This window comes from Pleurodeles waltl, chromosome 6 (assembly GCF_031143425.1).
Source record: "Pleurodeles waltl isolate 20211129_DDA chromosome 6, aPleWal1.hap1.20221129, whole genome shotgun sequence".
Classification (NCBI taxonomy): Eukaryota; Metazoa; Chordata; class Amphibia; order Caudata; family Salamandridae; genus Pleurodeles; species Pleurodeles waltl.
In genome coordinates this window covers 104,903,036-104,926,618 of record NC_090445.1, presented here as the reverse complement: position 1 = coordinate 104,926,618, position 23,583 = coordinate 104,903,036, and the positions used below count along the sequence as shown (strand labels likewise).

The following is a 23,583-nucleotide window of genomic DNA, read 5'->3' as shown; positions in this document are numbered from 1 at the left end:
CCCTGAAAAAGCCCCAGGTCTGTGAGCCCACAGGAAACAAAAACACATGTTGACTGAGCTCTTAACCATGAAGAACTACAAAGGGTTTCAATACAGAATGCACAAGAACTTTAACAACTACTCTGATTAATGTATTTCTGTAATTACCTATAGGAGACTGCTACCATTGATCCATCTATAAACTGATGAACTCCAGCTGTACTGAAGCATAAAGGATTTATAAAAAATGTATATAAATACTGTAACCTCTGGTCTTGAATTTAGTTGGTTCACGTTTCATATCATAAATGATGCAAAGATAATCAGCACAAAAAAGTGAATTCCAAGTGTTGGCATCCCCACTTCATTTCACTGTTGTCTCTACCAATTAAGTATATGGAAGCATTGTTGACTTCTACAACACTTTTTAAACTGCAACTTGAAAGCCACACTAGAAAGCTCTAGAGTCTAGAATAAGTGAAAAAAGCCATCTCTTCTAACTACAAATCCAAGCTATAATGCATGGCTAACATGTGAATTGCAGCACACATCACCACACCACATATTGCACCTCCTGGAACAATGCAGGAAAAGCCTGTCACCATAGCTATAGCAGAGTGAACCCTGATACTTTCTGATGGTTCCTTTTTGGCAAGGGCACGACATTATAAAACCAGCACAACCCACCCAGACAGTCTTCTTCTGGAGTGCTGTTGCTCTTCCTTTTTCCTACGTATCCAATAAAATGCTGATCACTGAATCAAAGTTCTTTGGTCCTGTCAACATACTAGTTAACCACATTGCAAGTGTCTAGTCCAGTGGTTCTTAATGTTTTGATTTCTGCGGACCCCCACTTAATCATTACTGGTATCCAGGGACCCCTACTGAAAAATTACTGGAATCCAGGGACCCCACTAAATCATTCCTAGAAACCGGGGAACCCGGCCTAAGCGCCTGACAATTTGAACCACAAAAAAATACATAAATGACAAATTTTGTTTATCTGATTTGCAAACAAATGTAAAACAAAGGCATTATTTTAATTTGAATGGGAAGGTTGGAGCTTCCTAAATTCAAGTAAGGCAACCCATCGTTCATATTATATTCTGTTTGATGCACTGTTTTAAAATGTTCAATGTTCCTCTTTACTTGTATACACTTCATGAACCTGTAAATAGTATTCATTTTCTAAGCTGTTGCAGACCCCCTGAGCAGGTTTCACAGCCTCCAGCAGTCCCCGGACTACAGGTTAAGAACCGCTGGCCTAGCCTATGCAGACTCCCCTCCTCTTTTGTCGGATAGGGTGGAGGGAAAAATGTGGCAAGAGCAATGGAGTGGCCCACAGGAAATGGTTAGCTTTCTTCAGAAGGAAAGCCACCTTAGTTATCAAAACCAGCTCGCCTGGAAAGAAAGATGTAGAATGGAGGTCAGAAACAGAGTTTTAAATTCACTGGCATGCCAAGCAGATTTGATGGCCACCAAAAACACAGTTTTAAAGTTAAAAGCTTCAACTGGCAGTTATACATAGGCTCAAACACAGCCACCATCATGACGAGAACCAGGTTAAAGTCTCGCTGAGACATAATAAAGGAGGACATATGATAGCCCCTTAAAAATCCTCATAACGAACAGAGGGGTTTGAACTGGTATACAAAATGAACAACAATAAGGCTCCAACATAGCCTTTAATTGTGCCCACAGCACAACCCTGCTCAGACAAGTTAAGAGTAAACCTCAAAAAATCAGATAGATGCATCCTCAGGGAGTCAATGCTCTCCTCTACGCTCCAAAAAAACAGTTAGGCATAAACAGACACCGTGGAAAGATAACACATCAAACAGATGATGAAGACCACCTCCAGCACTAGATGAAACTAATTCAGATGTCAAGCTCAAACTGTAGGACTCGATGTAGATTTTGGAGCTTAGGATGCACCACCTGCTCCTTCATCTGCAATAGGAAGCTCAGTCTCAGCACGACCAGATTTAGGAGGGAGGGGGCGAATAGAGACAGTCACAGGTCTGCATATCACAACCCTTAGGAGGCAGTCCAGTGTAACAAGAATGGCTTGAGCCCGGTCTTGGTGCAGCTTCCTTAGCAGTCAAGAAAATAAGGTTACGGGATAGATGCATATTGTAGTGGAAAAATCCATGTTAACGTAAAGCATTCTCCAAAGCTCCCTGCAACAGAACTGTGAGGCACAGAACACCAGGTAATGAACATTTCAGTGTGTGGTGAAGAGATCCACAGGGAAAGTTTTGACGAAGGCACTCTGAACCACTTACGGATGGAGACAAAACTCATGGTCAGCAAAAGTACACTGATTCAGTCTGCTGGCTCTTGTGTTCAAGGAGCCTGCCGAATGGTTGGCAACTAGCCAGATCTCATACACCTGAGTCCAGGCCCTCAGCCTCAGTGATTTCCCAAAGGGAAGAGGAGTAGCTACCTTGTCCTGCTTGCTCACATACCACATCGCTGCTGTGTTGTCAATGAGGACCTGGACAGACAGACCATGAAGGGAGGGCAGGGAGAACATCAGTCAAATTGTCCACAGCTCAAAAATGCCAATATCTAATCCTCGCTCCTCCGGAAACCACCACTGGGGCCAGTGCTAATGGTGCGCAAAAGGACTTCCCAAAGAACATGTTCCAAGCTACTGACCACCACTAGAGATTCTTTGCTGTGTCCGTGTGGGGACAGTGAAGGGAGTTTGATGATTACCCCTTTGAATAAGGACTCACTGGAGGGCACTCATGCACCACCATGTGTGAGAGACCACCAATATGTAGGAAACCAACAGACCCAACAGGTGGATAACTTACAGGGCTAGAATCCCACCTCTCTCTTGAACTATCAGAATTATATACTGATTGTCTCAAATCCTCTAGCTAAGAAGGAAGGCTCAGATATGTTGTGTCCAGTACTGTTCCTATGAACAGGAAGTGCTGAGAGGGTCCAGGTATGAGTTGGTTGTTTGAGAAACTAAGCTGACAGCAAAGAAGCTGTAGTGTTCAGGTGGCTTGACACCAGCTGTGAAGAACGCACTATGAGCAGCCAGCCATCTGGGTACCAGAATATGGATGTCCTCTACCTGTGCAGATGTGTCATGACCCTGCCAACACCTTGCTGAAGACTCTGGGTGCTGATGTTAATCCACAAGGGAAGACTGGAAACTAGTAGTGGATGGAGCCTACCACAAAACACAGGTACCTCGTGTAACTGTGGTATCGGTACACGGAAGACAAGTTGAGGGGCAACACCCAGTCTTCTAGACCAGCACCAACTGCACCTGAGCAAGAGATGGCATCAACTTATACTTGCAGAGGAAACAGCACAAGACACCGGAGGCACAGCATCAGAAGCAGCCTCCCATGGTTCCTGGGAACCAGCAAATATCAGCAATAACATCCTTGCCCAAACTCCTGCCCTGAGACCAAATTCACCACCACTTCCTGCAACAGGGCTGCACGCTTCTATAATTTGTATGACCCACTGGTCCGACACGATGGCACGAGTAAGAGCCGTGAGTGTTCTATTGGTGCTGGTGGGCAAAGAAACAACTGGTCCTTTTATCTCCCTGTTCAGCTCTAAGGAGTATGTCCTCCCAGTAGATGGGCTTCCTGTAAGGCATCTCCAGGGAGATTTTAAACTTCTTGACATAATTTGGAAGTAAATGACAATGTCATCTGCCTTCCAAGTACAAATTAAGAATAAGAGACCTATTAAAAAAAAAAAAAAGGCATGAAAAACGAAGGGAATGTCAAAGATGTCAAGTGAAGTCACACAACCATGACGAACATTGAGTTTTTCAACCTAAAAAAAAAAGATAACCATGAAGAACGAACACTGTTTGGGGGCACTTGTTTGAAAGGTGAAAAAGAACAAACAGTGTCCATGCACGCCATGAAAGGAACACTACCAGTTTGATGAAATTGCCTCAGCACTGTTTATGTAGGAGAATAAGTAATGCCTATTCAGAGGCTACATTTTCTTTTAGTTTTTTAATTAAAAAATTGCCAAAAAGTTGTGGTTGTCAGCCAACATGTACTGGGTGACTAATCTGGCTATTTAGATGTATTTTTTAATATACAAAATGGTAAGACATCTGTTCTTCTCCTCTTGGCATGTTTTCTTAAATTATATTGCTTTTTGTACATTAACATGAAAATGTATTCAACAAAAATTGTTCCAGGGATTCTGCACATGTACAGGGATGTTCTACAGTTTATAGTTTTAGAGAGAATGTTGTAAGAAAGAACACATTGCCTCCACTCCTCTAACACACCATTTGTCCTGGTAAGGAAGTGAAGAAGATTCTCCCCTGCAAAGCCAAAGCTGTCTCTACTCTCTTCACAAGGTCGTCCTACACGCAATGCCATGCAGAGTGATCACCTTTTCAAAGCAGGGCTAAGACTGATTTGCAAATGGTAGCTCTCTGTAGAAACTGTGATGCATTGAAATACCAGTAGGTGAGTACAATAATTTCCATTCATCACTCACCTATTTCAAGACAGAGAAAATACCTACTACAGCTCAGCTTACACACACACACACACACACACTTCCCACAATCTTCCACACATTACCACTCAAACTAGAGTGTTCCTATATCTGGTTTTGTTTGCACATCCTAGATGGTCTTACCCTGAGTCTCTTGATCCCCGCACGTGTGATCTGTTGACAATCATACAGTTCGATCCTCTCCAGGCTGTGGCAGCTCTTGAGGTGCTCCAGCGAAGCGTCTGTGATCAGTGGGCAGTTGTCCAGCTCCACCACCTCCAGACGGTCATGGGCGCAAGTGCCATTGCCAAGGTGTCTAATGCCATCATCCGTTATGAGTTCACAGTGTGATAAGCTCTGTCACCAAACAGGGAGGAAGATTAGAAACAGAGGCAAACATTTCATTTCTGTGCCCCTTCTTTCAGTGTGCATATATTCAACTCACCAGAACCTGCAGCCGTGGGCAGTGTATTGACAGTTGTAGTAATGTGCTGTCTGTGATCTGTGCAAGAAAACACATTGTCATGAAGACAGATATAGCAATATAGCAACTTTATTATGTATATTTGCAGACCAAAAGAACAGAAGTAAACTAGAAAAAGGGAAATACAAAAAAGGACTGCCATAAAACCTGTGAGCTGCTGTGACCACAATAAAAGCTGCAAGATGAGAACCACAATGGCTTTCAAACTGCAGTGACCCTGCTAAAAAAAGGAGAACTTTTACAGCTCTGATCCAAGACTTCCAGTGACCCCAGTAAAATAAACAATGTGATAACTATTTCTGTAACCAGACAAAAAGGTACAAGTGGCCAAGTACGAAGGAAGCAAAAATAAACACAAATTGCATGTACCTCATGCAAACTTGCCACACAGGTTGTGGAGATTATAATTACATGGGAAGTCTTGTGAACTGTGGAAAAAATAAACAGGGAACCTACAACAATGCCTTCCGCGCTCTATCTGTCCCAGTAAAAAATAACATGGGGTTAGGAGTACAAAAGTGACCTGTCTCTTCCCATGGTCCATATTAAAAAGAAGAGGGGTTGGCAATTAAATCTACTATTAGAATATCAAAGAAGGAGGTGGCACCAGCAGTGATATCTGCAATCAGCCCTAAGAAGCGCCTTAGGGGAGAGTAAGGAAGTTCATATTTTAGTGCCTATTTTGGTAGAAGGGTAGATTCAAGCTATTGGACTCTTGGACAGAAGAATAAAAGAAACAGAGGCATCTAGACTTTGGTAACAGCACAGAAATATATGCACACCATACCGTGCAAGTCTGTGGCATTTAGGGTCTCATGTATTATTTACACACATAGAAATTATCTAAAACAACCTGTGGAGTCTATCCCTTCAAACAAACCGCACTTCCAGATTAAGATTGGTTGATTTTAAAGAGACCTCCCTAATCCAACCTCAACACCCTCTTACTTGCACGCACTCCTCCAGATCCATCTTCTCCAGTTCATGGCAATTCTATGGAGGAAAAAGAGGTATTCAGCAGTGAGAATCTGAGGCTTCAAGGCACAATGCAAAGTCTTTCATGGCAGTGAACCTTCTTCTAAAACACCATCCTGTACATCTTTCCTATCTCTTAAACTAAGATAAAACTTGACCCCATTGACAAGTGCTTAAAGCCCAACTGAGCCACAGCAAAGTTACTTACCTTTAATAACTTTTCCTGTTGTAGACTGACAAGTTTGCAGCTGTCTCCGAGCTTTAATCCTAACAAATGTTAAAGTTCAAATGCCCCAGGACAGCACCCGTTGGCAGGCCTATAATAAAACCCTGATGATTTTGACAGCTTGCCAGAACCATTGGATTCTACCACATCCTGAGATTAAGTCACCTCATCACTTCTAAAGGGAAGCTATAAAGTTGCAAAAAATATACCAAAAGTAACATTTCACAGCATGAAAATTTGATTCAGATGATTTCAAGAGGGGCAAGCAAAGAGAATAAAGAGAAGGTGGCAGAATCGAAAAATACCCTGTAATAACACCTAGTCTACCTGAACATCTTGGTAAACATTGGAATCAAAACAAAAGTGAACTACAAAGGTTTTCTCCACACCACATACAGATGCATACTAATTCTTCTAAAATCAGACATAAATCTGGTAGTCATCGTCATACGTATAGAGGTCGAAACCAAATAAATGGAGTATCACAGTGAGCAATATGACCTTGGCATTTAAAATAGGAGAGGGACAGACACATTTTCGCTCTCCTATTTTAAATGCCAAGGTCATTATCAAGCTCCATTCAGTTGGTTTCAACCTCTATATGTCGATGACTTCCCTATTTGTGTCTGATTTGGGGAGAATGGTTACGAGCTGGTTTCTAAACTCAACTCTTGTGTGTATTCATTTCCTTTTGTAAAATTCAGAACTGGATTAAGCAAAATTTGATTAAAACGAATTATGACAGTCAAAGGTGCAATTCCCATCTCGTCAGACAATTATTATCCCTGATCTCTGCTATCACAGTTTAGGATTCTTGTCATTTTTTATCAAACATATAAAAAACTTATTTTGCTTGTTTCCTACTTTCTTGCAAGTAACAGAGTTAATTCAGCATTCTTATCTCAAATGGACTAAAGTAAATTTTTTATGTTATTGTCCCAGCATATGGAATTAACAGACTTTAGTTGGACCAGCACATGACTTCTTCTGCTTGGCCAGCAACCTATACTGCATGTGTCCCCTTCATATTAAAATTCTTTATTGGAACTTATGGTTGAGAGGGGTGTGTATTTAAAGGCATGTGCATCACCTAAAAGCCCTGAAATCGTTTAGGCATTGGATTCATACAGGGCACCATCAGATAAAATAAAATGTCCATCAGAGATCCTCCTGGGAGTACAGATCATATTAATATTGGTTTCTGACAAACCTAGTTGTGAATATGCTACCTTGTTAGGGACTAGGCTCTAAAGCTCTAAGGAAATATCAGTCCCCCTTGAAATATCAGGAGACCTGGTAATAGAGGCTGCTCCAGAAACTAGTCGAACCTAGCCAAGTATTTGGTGTACTTGAACTTTTGGAGAGGTCTGCAAAAAGGAGTAGTATGCAGAAGGAAAATGTTACTTACCATTTAAGCATCTGTTTGTGGCATGTAGTGCTGTAGATTCACATCCTGTACATACTCCTGCCATCTAGTGTTGAGCCTGGATGTGTGCAAGTTGTTTTTCTTCAAAGAAGTATTTTGGGCCATATTAGTGACAACTCCTCTTGCTGGTAATGTGCATGGTCATAGACTCCACTGTTCAACTGTTTTCCCATACGGCAGGTGAGGATAGAATGTGTGCAAAGTGAGGTATAGAGACATATGCATGCAATAAGAGGGAAAAAAAGATAGTAACTGAGATTACAAACAGCCACAGGTGTCCGTGAAAGAGAGGGCACATGTGAATCTACAGCTGTACATGCCATGAATAGATGCTTACAGGACAATTAACATTTTTCATTCGAGGCATGTGTGGCTGTAGATACACATGCTGTGCAGAGGCTGTAAAGCAGCCCTACTAAAAGAGGTGGCTAGCTTGTGGATGTTGTAATAAATTGAAAAAGGGTATGAAGTAATGCCTGATCAACATTAGCTTGTTGGCAAGCTAGTACATCCACAGAATAATGTTTTGTGAAAGAGTGAAATGTAGGCCAGATGGCTGCTTTGCATATGTCAGTTTTGGGATGTTCCCCAGAAAGGTCATAAAAGCTCTCTTCTTTCGAGTGGAGTGGGCTCTAAGAAGAGTGGGCAGAGTCCACTTTTGACTAGCAATGACAGTCCCTTCTCTATTTTCATGCTGCACCTCATAAAGCCTATCGTCTAGACACACTGTTTTGATGCCAAAATGGCGACCGATATCACTAAGGAATCACGCCAGTCCCATTTCTATGTCCTTGTGCTACTTCCCCCTTTAAAATCTGGGCTCCTCGCACCAGTGTCAATACCGGATACGCAGGTCAGGGGTAGGTGCTCAAGGAAGTCTGGTCGGATACCCTAGTACAGTGGATCCCAACCTTTTGATTTCTGTGGACCCCCACTTTAACATTAATGGAACCCAGGGAGCCCCACTGAATCATCATGGGAATCCGGGGACCCCCTCCTGAGTCATTGCTGGAAGCTGGGGACCTAATTTGTCAATATTTGTTAATATTTTTTAATTTTCTAGGCTTTAGCGGTCCACCATGAGAAGGCTTCACGGACCCCCAGGGTCCCCGAACCACAGGTTGGGAACCACTGCCCTAGTAAGTACTTCGGACCAAACTGAATATTAACTCGGTTCTCAGGAACAGGGTGTGCATGTGGATTTATATCTGTGTTTGGCACCCAATCAGGGCTGCCATGGGATACCTTTTCTATTTATGCTAATGCCTGTAATTCGGTGCTGCTAATCTAGATCGTGTTTGACTACGGCACCTGAGCGTACATACAGAACCATCATTGTGTGTTTAGTCTGTTCGGTGTGTTCGAGGTTCAATATGAATGTTTTCTATACATCTATGAGGCATCTGCACCTTTTTGGGAGCTGTCAAGTATTTATTAGACATTGGACTCGCCTCAGTTACTACTTTATGAAGATGAAGTGTATGTATGATTTATGTCAGCGCCTCTAACCCGAGCCCTACTTAGCTAAGACGCCGGGGCCCCCTCATAAAACAATCACCAGGTCTGGCTATTGATTTATAACTCTGATGATGGGACTGATTTATACACACAATGCACTCGCCTCCTTGGTGGGAGCTGTTACCGATCGTATGAGGGGTAACATAATTTTCAACGCAATGGATTCATCCCAGATTTTTTGCATCTTGGTGGGAGCTGTCATTCGCTTAATAACAAAAATACACCAGTGATATACATAAACATTATTTTAGTACAGGCAACACTGTCTTCACAATGAGGGCAATAAGTCCCATGAGCCCTGTGGATGAGTATTATCTATGTGATAACTGATTGTACTATGAAGACAAAGGACACCACTTGTAGCCTATTACATGAGTTAAGGATAACATGATATAGGACTTAATACTAGACTAGAGGTCTGTTTTCTGATAATTCAGGTTATTTTTATACAAATGTTTTGAGCCCAATAATACCAGGAGATTACATTATGGATATACAATAACTATTTATTCTTCCCTGTGTCCCAGACATGCTGATTATTACACTGGCTGGATCACGTAGGCTGTCCACTACTCCCCTTGGGGTCCATCCTTTAATATGAGGAAGGTAAGAACCTCAGCATTTTTCTATTTAGAGGTGTTCATTCACATGTCACCAAAGCACTGCTAGGGATTTTCACTAGTGTTTTTGAGTGACACTGGCATGCTTATCTGGCACTAAACACTATTAGGATATTGTGTTCTTAACATTTTTTTCTTCTTTAAGGTTCCTGTACCATAACCTTCATCTTATTTATCAGAATTGTGAGGATTAGGTATGATATTTGTTTGAGGTCCTGATGAATCGCACTAAGATTTTTTATAGACTTAATTTAGCGAGAAACATGTTGAAACATGTTGACCTTCTCAATTTAGGCAGTGTACATATTTCCAGCTCTGCCATACACGTACTTGATCCCTAGATTAGAGGGTTCACAAACATTAGACACTACACTGAGAATAGGGTAAAATAGACATACTTTCTTTCCCTTACCCATTTTGTTTTTAATCTCGACAGAGGCCCATTCTTTCAATAAAATACTTCGCTATAGGGTTCTTCTAGTCAATTTTAACAGTCCATCTCATCAATCCCACACTATTACATTCACCGACGGCAATTCTCTTCAAAAGATCTCCAGTAAAGAGCCCCTATGAGGGGCCCGTCAGACATTGCAGCACCGGTCTAACGAGGAGCAAAGCCCAATGATGAAACATGTCACCAATTGGTGAGTGAGGGCTACAGGTTATCCTCAGGGACCGTTTTAGATCTCCCCTTGATTAGGGGATGATCTATATTGATACATTTCCTTTGGAGCTGTGCAGCCTTTTTTCTGAGTGTTTTTTGCTGACCACAAACCTGAGATTGTGATGATGTGCCAGATGTATTGGTATGTGGAAATAAGCGTCCTTCAGATCGAGAGGTGTCAAAGTCACGGTGCTCCGGTGTGAAAATGAAACACTATAGGTTTGGGAACTCGGAAAACCGTCAAAAATACATGAGGTGGTAGATATACAGGAGGAGATGTTCAGCTGAGTCTGCCAGGGAACTCTTATAGTCTGGCAAAGGAACTGAGTAGGCATTTGAATACTCATGTAAGGAACTGTGAGATATTGTCAACGATAAAAAAACAACGATGGTACAGGGGCTGTAGAGTGCTTATTTATGGAATAACCTGAAGCTTGTATCAGTATCAGAAGCATATTGATATGCTATTGCCATCACTGTATTGGCTTCTGTGCCTGGCCTACTTGTGAATACATTTAGAAGGGGCATTGCCCAGATAAGGTGAGACCCTGGAAGAAGCCATTCTCCAGCATCCTAATTACAGGAACTGGGTTTAAACATACCATGAAGTGTAGTTAGGATGGCATGTTCTATGATTGGTACTTTGGTCACAAATGAATCCTTTAATGTTTACCTGTTCTGCTTACAGTGCAACCAACTTCTTTTTTTGGGATAAGTGTGAGCAGGACAACGGAGCACTAATAGCATGCAAGTTTGATGGAGTACATAAGGTAACATTTCAGAAATGTGACAAAGCAAAACTGAAAAGCTCGTTGACAGCCAGGAAATACAATCTGTCTACCTGAAAAGTATAACACTAACTAGTGGCGGATCTTCCATTTTGTATCACAACTTATGTATTCTGTAACTGTAAAGAACAAATTCTAAGAACTCAGAAGACGTACTGCTGTGCTGAATTCCTTGGAATTGCAAATAGGAATATTTCATTTCATTGTGAATACCAATTGCAGCCCCAGCAACAGCTTCCTGAATGAGTATGAAGCCATTCTATTAAGGTCTGAGAACGACAACTGTCAGGACCTGAATCACAAATAGGCTGCCTGAGGACAAATAGAGTGATACTGCTGACCAACTGAATATTTAACGGAGACCTCTTCAAGTCTCCCTCCCCACAAATATTTGCAAATAAAGCCCAGTCTCGACAGAAAATATTAAAATTATGGTACCTTATACATGTGTTGCTCATCTAAATGGTAGTATGCATAGTCCACAGCATTTATATTCCTATTCACAGTACTTAATCTTGAAGAGCACAATACCAACGAATCTAAATTTCTTTTGAGGGGTCATGTCATTCTTGTTTACAGCACATTATAATACAGTGCATTATTAAACTACAATATTGTAATATTTTTTAACACTGCATAATTCTTGATCACATATGGAAGAACTGTAGACCAACAGTGATGCCTACAAACTGTAGATGCTTAAAATGAAGCTTTGTCTCAGGCATTGCCTGCTTGCTTTGCATGTGGAGGTTGCCCATGTGCACTCCAGCCTTGTAAGATATGCACGTCAGTCTTGTAAGATCTGGACATCTTTCCTAAAGGTTCTGCCCCAGGAACTAGGTTCTGAGAATTCCACTAATAAGGAAATTACACCAGTGTCAGGTGTCATGACGTACGGCCATATTAAGACCATGGCAGTCCGACAGGAGTGGGGGAGAACATATCCTCATCCACCCTTCTGAAGGACCAACCACCCTAATTAAAACACCTGCCTCTCGGGGAACCTCCGCTTGATCGCTACCTGTCTGCTGGGGGCACCATGTTGAAGCTTCCGCTTGGGCAAACGTTTTTTTTCCCCGGGAAACAAACTTCCAAAGGAGGTTTGTTTTCAGTAAATAAAATATAAATGGCCACAATACATGTGAAATTTCCCAAATTCATGGGATCACTCTGCATTTTTCCTGCAGTTGTTCACCATGCTGCACCATGCCTTAACAGAGTTGGGTGACTGTTACTATGACTTGAAAGCCCCTTAACTGACAGACCATAATGTCAGAGATTCACACTTGTGGAGCAATAATAGGATATGGTGGTGTAATCCTGGTGCTTCCACTGATACTAAAAAGGGCACAGGAATAGCAGGGTTGGAGGAGTGGTGGGCCTCCCATCCACCCCAATCTGCTAAACCCTAAATGAGGCCATGCTTGCGGCTAGTGGCTGCCAGGCATTCCTAGCTGCATGATCAAATTATTCACTGGGAAAACAGATCCTGAGGTGGGCATTGTCAATAGTTGTAACTTCAGCACGGTGATGGGAAAGTCCAACAATGTCAACAGACAGGCCATCGTCTGGAGGTGGTCTATGACTGTTTGAGGTGAGTCAGTCTTCTGTAGCCTGTTGTCAAGGTATGGGAAGACTGTTAATCCCAGACTCCCCAGATGGGCTGCAACCACTGCATTATCATGGTGAACACCTAAAGTGTACTGGAAAGTCCCAAGGGGAGTACAGAGAACAAAGCACCCTAGCCTACCTGAAACCGCAGTTAACGTCTCTGGAACTGGAGGACGGAAATGCGAACATATGCGTCCTGTAAGTCAAGTCCTACCATCCAGTCTCCTATGTTTAGGGTAGTTAGAACTTGGGCCAGAGTGAGCATCTTGACCATGTCCACCCGGAGGTGTTCAGATGGCGAAGGTCTAGGGTGGGGTAAATGTCTTTATACTTCTTTGACACTAGAAAGTAGTAGTAGCAACCAGTCCAGACCTCTGATTTCTGCACCCCCTCCATGCTCAGTTGGCCAAGAAAGACTTAACTTCCCTGCAGAGCATTGACAAGTGGTCCTCCGAGGGGACTTGCAGTGTAGAGAATAGGATAGGAAGGGTAGGGTGTATTTGTGTTCCACGATCTGGAGCACCTATCAGTCTGATCTAATGCTCCTACATCCAGGAAGGTAAAAAGTTACTCCACTTCCCACAGGGCAACCACATGTCACCAAGGACAATTTGAAGCGATATTGCAGCAGCTATGTGGGTGGGGTTTGGGTAGCAAAATGCCCCTGAGGGCCTAGATGCTGTCATTCTGCTCCCCAAGCCTCACTGTCAAAAGGACTGGGATGACTGTTGCTGCTAAGGCATGCATTAGGCACTGCCTCTGCTGATATTCCCTAATGAAGCCTCGAACGGCCCATTGTTGTTGGGGGAACTGCCAAACTAGGCCTGCAGAGTAGGAGGTTACCTTGATCTCTTTAAAATCTTTCCAGGGCTGAGTCTGCCTTTGCTCCAAATAACTTTAAGCAATCAAATGGAATGTCCATAAGGGACTGTTGCACATTCGATGAAGTCTGTGGAGCAAAACCAGACGTGGCACCAAACCACCACAGGGGCTCAGACTACCCTACGCAGACAGACGGTCATGTACAGACCTGAGAGGATTATTTACTTTGCCGCAGATTAGCCATTGAAGGGTCGGTCTAATCTCTTCCAGGACTGCCTGCAAGATGTTTGCCTCTCTGTCCCATACTGAGTGCAAGTACCTTCCTAGGAGGCATGAAGTATTTATGGGCTTTAGGGCGGGACTGGTACTCGAGTACACCAGTTTTGCAAATGTATCCATTTGTTTGGACTCCCTGTGGGGTGGTAGGGAAAGAATTCGTGTTTAGCTGGATGGAGGATGCCTGTACCACAAAGTTCTTTGGATTAGGGTGATGGGGCTGAAATTCAGGGTTTCCAGTAGCAGGCCTACATTTTCTCACTGCTAGTCTATTTACTGGAAGGCTAGATCCTGCTTTCACCCAGGTGCCCATCAGAACATTAATGAAGACCTTGTTAAAAAGTAGTAAGGGTTCCTGACTGGACCATGCTGAATTGAGAACATCAGTTAAGGCATTTGTCTTTACTTCCTGCATAGGGGAATTAAGATCAAGATGACAGTGGCAAAGAAGTTGGAGTTTTCTATAGCTTGGATTGGGGAGGATAACCCAGCGTCTGGTGTGGTGTCCAGACCACTGGCATCTTGAAGGTCTTCAAATATGCCCATCTCATCACAAACAAAATCACCTCCATAGTCACCATTGTCATTTCTGGTTTGGAATGCGCACATTGTTGCGGGACCAATGGATAGGGGCCTAGCTTCTGTATCCAATAAAACTATCAGATATGTAGTTGGTGTTGGTGACATGGGTGCCAGTGTTAAAGCTCAGGCTAGCGGTGTCTGTCATGGTGCTGTGAATGGCATCAAATGCTGCACTGAGGCTGGAATCAGGGGAGCTGTGCCTGAGGAAGGGGCTGAACTTGGATGAAGGTTGAGTGGCGTAGTCAGTACTGGGACGGATCAGCGGACAAGATTCCAACCGGCAACCATTGCAGGAATCCTTGAGGTCCAAAGGTTCTCCAGCGGGATCCAGAGGGGTACCAAATATTTTCACCTCAGTCTCACTAAGAAGTGCAGCCACTGTAGTACTCCGCTCGATAGAGAGTCAGAGCAGGAACAGTGCCAGGGTCTGTTCTGCAGAACAGCTCTGTGGCCTGGAAGTACCCATGATGTCGCAACTCCAAATGGTGTGAGCGGCGGAAGACTGAGACCCATGCTTCGACTTATGCTTTTTATGGGATTTCCATGACTTACCCTCAGCTCTATACCTTCCATTTGGAACCATAATGCGAGCGGAGTCGGAAATAAGAGTGCATCCATGCCCTCAACCTTGACAGTTTCTTCCTGTGGAATTCTATGACGGCTAACTTGGCTTCGCAGTAGGCTTTGCTATTCCTCTTCACACAGCTATGGCATATTTTAGAGTCAGCTAAGGTGCAGAGGCACAAGTGGCAGACTTTGTGTCTGTCACTGGCTTCTGTTGGTTACAGTCATTGCATGGCATACAACCTGTAGGCTTAGGCCCCATACCTACACACTGCAAAATGTTTTTGGAGAAAATAAAATTTGCAGAATGGGAATAAGTCTGTTAGAGGCAGCACTGTTATTTCCGGATTCGCCCAGGAAAGCACAGAAAGTAAGGAACTGGTGTCAGCATGAAGAGGTTATGCATATACATGTGACTCAACATCATATCTGGAGTTGAACGGATTTGACATGGAATCGCATAATGTCACATGTTGATGTACAAGGGGATTGCTGAGAAGTTTTCAGTTCCAGTCTGGTGCCTGGAGAAATTTACAAGGTGAGGAATCTGGGGTTAGAAGTCTTGATCAGAAAAAAAAGGCTGGGTTGTTAAGGGACAATCAGGAGTAAAGTAAATTGACAGGAAGGCATTTTATTGCTCTCATGGGAAATCCGCTCCTCCAAAAAACAAAAAAAAAGGGACCAGGATTCTTGTCTCCAACCACCAGGTAACTACAGTATCAGATATATCCATAGATAAATGGATTGGGAACCTGTCATGTCGATCAAGGACAAGGAACAGCTTGCAGAGAAACTGCTAACTTCTGAACAAATGGACATAATGTTCCAAACTGACACTAACCATCTAGGTCAAACATGAGTGAAACATGCACACCCATAGAAAGAAGGCGAGGACCACAAGGTGTGAGAGACTGTTCGGGTGTTTAGAGGGGGCAGTTGCTATGCAGTCTCCCTACCAGAAGTGCAGGTAAAAAGTCCTTTACCAGTGAACTTTAGTCTCCTGCCAATCTCCATGGAATCTTATAAGACAGACTCTGTTGACCAAGAGAGCCTGAATCTCTTCATGGAGTATTGACAAGTGATCCTCCGTGAAGTATTGCAGTGTAAGAGTCAGATCCAGAAGATAGAATAGGAAGGGTAAGAAGTATCTTTGTTACCTGCTCCAGGTACTCTTACTCCAATAGGAAGTACATTTTGGGTGTGCATCTTTTCAGTAAGGCTAAGCTATACTGTCCTGTGTTTCTTGCTAAAAGGAGGAGTACCTACACTTGTTTCATGGACTTACGTTTACTCAAGTAAAAACAAAGTGTGTCACAAAAATGAGCAGGACTGCATAGAACATCTTCAAAAAATCATGCAGCAGACGTCTGTACCAACAGCCTCTCATTCTCACTTCTTTGTTGTAAGCAGCTGGTAGGAAAAGGGATAAAGGTATTATTTTGGCTCGAAGACAACCATTGAGTCTATTGCTGTCAACTGCAAGTTCTTTGTACTTGCATGCAAGATGTCCAATGCTAAAAAGGATCTGTTTTAATTTTGACTTTCAGCAAGGTTCAGTTTCCCATCAACAACAAGAGTAATGCCACTCAAAAGCACAGCTGGAGCCGGTTCGGCAAAGGACACACAGGTGCGTTCAATTAGAGCCACACTACTTATGCCGCCCGCGCTGGACCACATACCTCAAGCGGTCCAGCGAGTGGTCGGTCTAGGTGCACAGCGAGCGCCTCCTTTGACGTAGTAAGTGCAGGAGCACTTACTTTGCGGCCATTCTTTCTGGTGGACTTCCACTTGACCTCCAGCCACGCTACAGATAAGACTGTTTGGTTGACTGGAACTGAGAGTGTGTGTGTTGCACAATAATATGTGCATTTGTGCTTTTTTGCATTTTCTGGCAATTGTTGTTCTCTCCTGCAACCAGGTTGCCTTTATTCCTCTTCCCTGCAGTTCATTTCCTTCATGTATTTTACCGTAGATACTAACCTCTGACCCCAGCTTCCCACAGGGTCAGGATTCCGCTACCCACTGTACCCTTTTGAGCTAGGAGGGCACTAATTGTTTTCCCCCAGGCATTCTGAACTGCATTAATCTCTGCCTAAGGGGTTCTCCCCTCGGACTGAGATTTTATTTTCTGATAAATAACCACCAACGCTGTCTATGTCTCTATTTCTCTCCCTCCCCAGAGTGTGACTATAAGGGGACACTCCCCCTCCTGGAATCTGAGGCCAGTGGCCTTAGATATTAGGGTAAGCTATTATTTCATCAGTAGATATCTGCTTTCACTGCATGACTTTGGCTTGCTGTGGCACCCCTTATTATTGTGTGTTTTGCTGTGATGTGCTGTTGAGTTAACGTCACCCACGTTTTTTACTCCTTCAGGCCTCCGCGAGGTAGTTCCTTGCTACAGGTAGGCCCCCTCATTTGTTCTAATTATTTCCTTTTCCCCCCCCCCCTGTATTAGGGGAGGCTTATCTATCTGCACTCTGCATGATGTTTAGGGATCCTAGGCCCTGAAGAATGCCCCCAGACCTTCCATGGCTCATAGTAGTGGGCAGAAACATGTCGGACGTTTTTTAGATAGGCGACCAAGTGAGTCCTCATTCTCACGAGGTGTCCCATCCTTGTTTTTAATACACCAGCAGACACCACTATTAAAAGTGTAGATCACACACAGGTAACTGCCTAGGTGTTTTTATATTCCCGTAGCTTAGCTGGATCCCACTATCACCAGATTAAAATATATTTACGCACTCCCTCCCGTTCTTTTAACGGTGAGGTTGAGTCCGCCCAGGTGGCACTGTCCTACCTGGGTGGGGCTACGTGGTCAAATGATGAAGCATGACACTATATAGTGTGTGAGACCACCTATTCTGTAAAGGAAATACCCCCTTCCCTCACTCACCCTACACAGCACTCACACTGCCCATTCTTTACACCCAGCGAGGTCTAGGAGCCCACGAATAATTTCTCATGACTGTAGCTCCATATCATTGGTGAACCCCATACTTTTCTGTGTTGACTAGTTTTAGAAGTATGGAGCTAGTATGGGCTGATTTCCACCAAATACATGTTTCTTATCTCCCTTTAACTCTCCGGTTGTGTTACAACAAAACAACACTGACATTTCACCACCCTTTCTAGGTGGCACAAAGGCTATGAGGTTATGTTCTGTCTATTGTCACAATTATGCAACCTGGCTTGGGATGTGTCCTGGAGCAGAGTGATCGCCTGCTGCACTATTTTCTGACTTGGGGGACCAACCTAGAAATGTGCACATAAGACAAATACTTCTTAGAAACTGTACAATGGTGCATGGGTTATAGAAGAAGGAATAGTCTGTCTCAGACAGCTCTTTGGCCAGCTGAATTCTATATTGTTTTGAGGCTTACGCTCTAAACTTTTAGAAGCTACCATTTCACCTAGAAGTAAATGGCTGGAGCTAAGAAGTGCAAAATAAATCAATATTTAGACATTGAAAATCATCAACATTTATGATGGGATAGTTTGCGTAAAATTTGATTGGCAGTCCAGGTTTAAATGGACTGAGCTGCTGTCAGTAGTTGCATCAACGTTTTTTGAGGTTTTGAGGTGAATCTCTTCAAAAAGAAAAAAGGTATTAAAAAGTGGGGAGTCTTCTTGAGGTGGACACTGAATGAAGTAGAAAATACTTCTGCTTACTGTAGCACAACAATCTAATCCTAGCTACCATCGCTGACACCTTTCTGAAATTAGGGTATTAGGGCTACCATCCAATACATGTGCACTAATTATAGTTGCTACTACTGTCTATTGAACTAGTTATTAGTTGCCACTACTTGCCATCTGAAATGAGCAAAAGTCATAAGCCATTCCCCTCCATGTCTGGCACAGAGATATCCAGCAGAAGGTGCACAAACAAACAAAATGTGTAATTTTTGCCTACAACTCTGCATACCATTAATGTTCATTAAAAAAACAAATCGAAAATAAATATAAACACAAAAAAGACCAAAGAAATGTAGCAGTCGCACAGAATCCAAGTGGATTCTGAAATTCTAATCAACATACCAATGGCTGTTTACAGACCCCACAAGCTGTTTTTAAAAATGTGCATAACTAATCTGTATCAAACCACCAAACGGCAGAATCAAGCAAAGGATGTAAATATATACAAGATTCAAGCTTCAAACTACGATTTATGGAACAAATGGGTACCGGAAGCTGGAAAACTTGATGCTTTATAGGGAGATGTATGACGAATTCGGGAGTCTGACCAGAAAGAACCTGACAGACATGACTAGAAACATGGGGTTTACTTCTCAGAGAAAAGGTCTGGTTAACGGCAGAGTTTACTGACCACCGTAAACAAATCTAAATTAATGAATTTCATACTATTTGGACCTTACACAACTGCCTGTTGTCGAATAGTCCCTTTTATTTTCCTTAATGTTTTATAAATCAATAAAAAACCTTGTTTTAATAAATATAAAGTGGAGAATTTTCTAAACAAATTCTCTTACCCCCACAAAAAATCAAAAATATATCGGGATGCCTTTAGAAAATAAAAAATATATTTCTTTTTTTTAAACTGACAGATTCCTGGGGAGTATAAGCCAGAGTACATGGGTGATTCCTTCTTAGAAGTTTGGATAGCATAAGTCCCTGCCCTTTGATGCTAAGTCACATACTTGAACATCTAATTTCCTACCCTGGTAGTAACACAGAATTCCTATGCTGGTAATGGATGTGAAGCAATAGTTATTTTTGTTCTAAATGCTGATGACGTAATGCAGTATGTCAGGGTTGAGGGCAGTCAGTCAGAGGACAGACCACCCCTGCTCCACCCGCTCCCTGCCACAGGGTGGGATGGCCCATCAGAGGAAAAGAAAGCCCAGAGATACTAGATGAATTATGCAGTATGCCGGAGTAAATGTGAACCACACCAGCCATTTAAAGATATAGAGAAAATAAAATGCTCAGTCTAATGCGAAGTCTACCGAACAGTGTTGTAGAACTCGGACCACTGGAGAGATACAGCATTGTAAAGACACAATATTGGGCTTGGAATTTATGAATATGTACCAAAGGATATCACAATTACATTTTCAAAACTACTCTTGAATATTTCTTCCTCACTGTTAAAGGTGAAAACCACATGGCCAGTGGAGACTTACTCTGGCAAGCGTAGTAAAGCCCACGTCTGTCAGCTGAGAGCAGCGTGCCACCTCCAGTATTCTGCAGAAACACAAGGTGTTCAATGGGCATACAACATCAAAGCATCAGACATACACATTGTATGTCCCATTACAGCTTCCTAAAGTTAGGAATATGAAAATAAAAGGCCGATTTCGTTTGACAAACACAACTGGCAATGCGCCCCTTAGAGAGAGGTGCTTTATCTAGTAAAGATCACAAACGATAGAAACACAAACTTGAGAGTGCAGCGAACACATGAGCAAATGCCAAATGTTATTCCAGTGCCAGTTCATGGATGTCATATTACAAATATGATCATTAATGTACAAAAATAGAAGAAATACCAAAAAAAAAAAAAAGAAAAAAAAAAGAACAAAACAAACTGCAAATACTATCCGCGGTTCAGACATTGGAGCATGTCTTACAGTAGGAAGGGCACGCCACTCATCAAAACAAAGGAAAGAGACTTTAAAAAATACATACTTGTAATTAGATTTCTCCAGCACTGGTTTCTTTCTTAGATTCATATGCTTGAATCAATCGATGTTATCAGGCTGTGTCAATAATATCACGGCAGTAAATCGTATTAACATACCTGCATGACAATACATAGGTGGTTAAACCCTACATTAGTGGGAATGGGCCTTCGGGATTCATGGTAGAAAGTGTAAAATGTTAATAAAAAATAAAAGAAAGAAAAAAAGAAAAAAAAAACATGAAAATGTGGATTTAGAACTGGGAGGAAGGTGGTCTGCATGTGACTCTACGACGGATGCCAATGATGAACAAGTAGTGTTACAGAAAGTAACATCACCAGCACCGGGCATTTCACAGATTCACATTCTTAAATCAACTGTAAGTACAGTAGACTTGTAAACAGAAATAGTTGGCATAGGCCTACCTCACTTGAACAGGTTTTCACGAACAACTTGCCTACTCTATTGCCCATCCTAGAACGCATGTCAATGCATCGGTGCGTTTTGACGTGTGCCAGCTTTTCAAAATGGCCGTTTTGCAATATTTTTGCAATGGAACGACTACGCAGAGGGAGGAGCACTGCAGGGCAATGGGACAATTGGCTTTGAGTGCAGGAGACCGAGACCCACGTGGCTGTAACCCATTTTGATAAAGTCTAAACTTTATTATTCTGGCAAGGGCAACGAACGGGTGACTTGATAAAAGCAACTGCAATGCCATAAGGCAACTAAAACCAGACAATAAAATGATGTTTCGGCTCAACTGGTTTGGAAACAAAAATGTAAAATGAGGCATTTATTGAGATGAAAGTTTGCATGAACTTTTCACATGATTAGTGTCACTTTCTCCCAAAAAAGAAACGGTAGGTAAAAAAAGGTTCCTTTCTGTGAAAGCATGAATCCCTTCTGCTCATCGGGAAGCGTGACTAGCAATAAAGCAGCTTACCAAGAAACAACTTCAGGACTCTTCTAGGCTCCGCATTCTGAAGGCATGTGATGCTTCTTAACTGTAGGAAATATGTAAAATAGTCTCACCCTAAACTCTTTGGGCCTGATTACAACTTTGGAGGAGGTGTTAATCCGTCCCAAAAGTGACGGTAAAGTGACGGATATACCACCAGCCGTATTACGAGTCCATTATATCCTATGGAACTCGTAATACGGCTGGTGGTATATCCGTCACATTTGGGACGGATTAACACCTCCTCCAAAGTCGTAATCAGGCCCTTTGTTATTTAAAGTGATGAAGTGTTGTAGGTTCTTCTGACTCTTGATACTGGTGTAGATTCATGAGCGGCAAACAGGTTTCCACTTCAGTGTTAAACTTTAACTGGTTGACAGGGACTAGCAGGAACCCTCCCGCAGTTAAGCAGTTACATTTCCAAGCACTCAGGATCTATGCCTCCAAATGGAGGGAACCAGGATTGATTGTACATGACGTTCTGCCCGAGGGAGCAAGTTGGGCACACCCAGGAGTGTGACAGGAAGACTGGTACATGGCAGAAGCAGAACCACTGTCCAACCAGGAGCTATGTGACTTGGGATGTATTGTTTCCCCCTTTCCAGGTCAAGCGCTGCTTTCCCGACATGTTGGTTTGTATCTGGGCTTTTAACCACGCCCACCTCACGCCCATCACTATCACTCGTTAACGGGCTTGCCCTTCAAAAAACCTTTGATGACATTGGTAAATGCTTTACATTTGCCCTGCCTTTGTTTCCGCCTTGGCCATTGCCTCGTTACATAGGTAATTGCACTTTTGCAGATAAGTCTGACTGCGAGCGAATGAAAATGTCACTTACCCAGTGTACATCTGTTCGTGGCATCAGTCGCAGTAGATTCGCATGTTCTGCAATAGCTCGCCATCTGGTGTTGGGCCGGAGTGTTACAAGTTGTTTTTCTTCGAAGAAGTCTTTCGAGTCACGGGACCGAGTGACTCCTCCTTTTGTCTCCATTGCGCATGGGCGTCGACTCCATCCTCGATTGTTTTTCCCCGCAGAGGGTGAGGTAGGAGTTGAATTGTAGTAATAGTGCCCATGCAATGGAGTGACTAAGTATGCACTTATTTAAGGTTGAGATGATACATATATAAATAATTGAAGGTAACTTCCAAACTGCTACAGGCTCCCGGGGAGGCGGGTGGGCACATGCGAATCTACTGCGACTGATGCCACGAACAGATGTACACTGGGTAAGTGACATTTTCAGTTCGATGGCATCTGTCGCTGTAGATACGCATGTTCTGCAATAGACTAGTAAGCAGTTATTTCCCCAAAAGCGGTGGATCAGCCTGTAGGAGTGGAAGTAGTCTGAAATAATGTCCTTAATACAGCTTGACCTACTGTGGCTTGTTGTGCGGATAACACGTCTACACAGTAGTGCTTGGTGAATGTGTGAGGCGTAGACCATGTGGCTGCCTTACATATTTCTTGCATTGGGATGTTTCCTAGAAAGGCCATGGTAGCACCTTTCTTTCTGGTTGAGTGTGCCCTTGGTGTAATGGGCAGCTGTCGTTTAGCTTTAAGGTAGCAGATTTGGATGCATTTAACTATCCATCTGGCTATACCTTGTTTTGAAATTGGGTTTCCTGCATGAGGTTTTTGAAATGCAATAAAGAGTTGTTTAGTCTTTCTGATGTTCTTTGTTCTGTCGATGTAATACATTAATGCTCTTTTGACATCTAATGTATGTAGTGCCCTTTCAGCTACGGTATCTGGCTGTGGAAAGAACACCGGAAGTTCCACTGTTTGATTTAGATGGAACGGTGAAATAACCTTTGGCAAAAATTTAGGATTGGTCCTTAGGACGACTTTATTTTTGTGTAGTTGTATAAAAGGTTCCTGTATAGTAAACGCCTGAATCTCGCTTACTCTTCTCAGGGAAGTAATGGCGATGAGAAATG

The 23,583-nt window shown here is 42.8% G+C and overlaps 1 protein-coding gene across 3 annotated transcripts in view; it reads right to left on the bottom strand.

Moving 5' to 3' along the window:
• FBXL20 (F-box and leucine rich repeat protein 20) overlaps positions 1-23,583 on the bottom strand; it is a 391,966-nt gene that overhangs the window by 71,935 nt on the left and 296,448 nt on the right. For all 3 annotated transcript variants that reach the window (XM_069237456.1, XM_069237458.1, XM_069237457.1), the window contains exons 11-14: positions 20,186-20,246; positions 5,912-5,956; positions 4,925-4,981; positions 4,624-4,836 (exon numbers count right to left, since the gene is read on the bottom strand). In XM_069237456.1, coding sequence (XP_069093557.1) covers positions 4,624-4,836; positions 4,925-4,981; positions 5,912-5,956; positions 20,186-20,246 — 376 coding nt within the window. The remainder of the gene's footprint in view (positions 1-4,623; positions 4,837-4,924; positions 4,982-5,911; positions 5,957-20,185; positions 20,247-23,583) is intronic.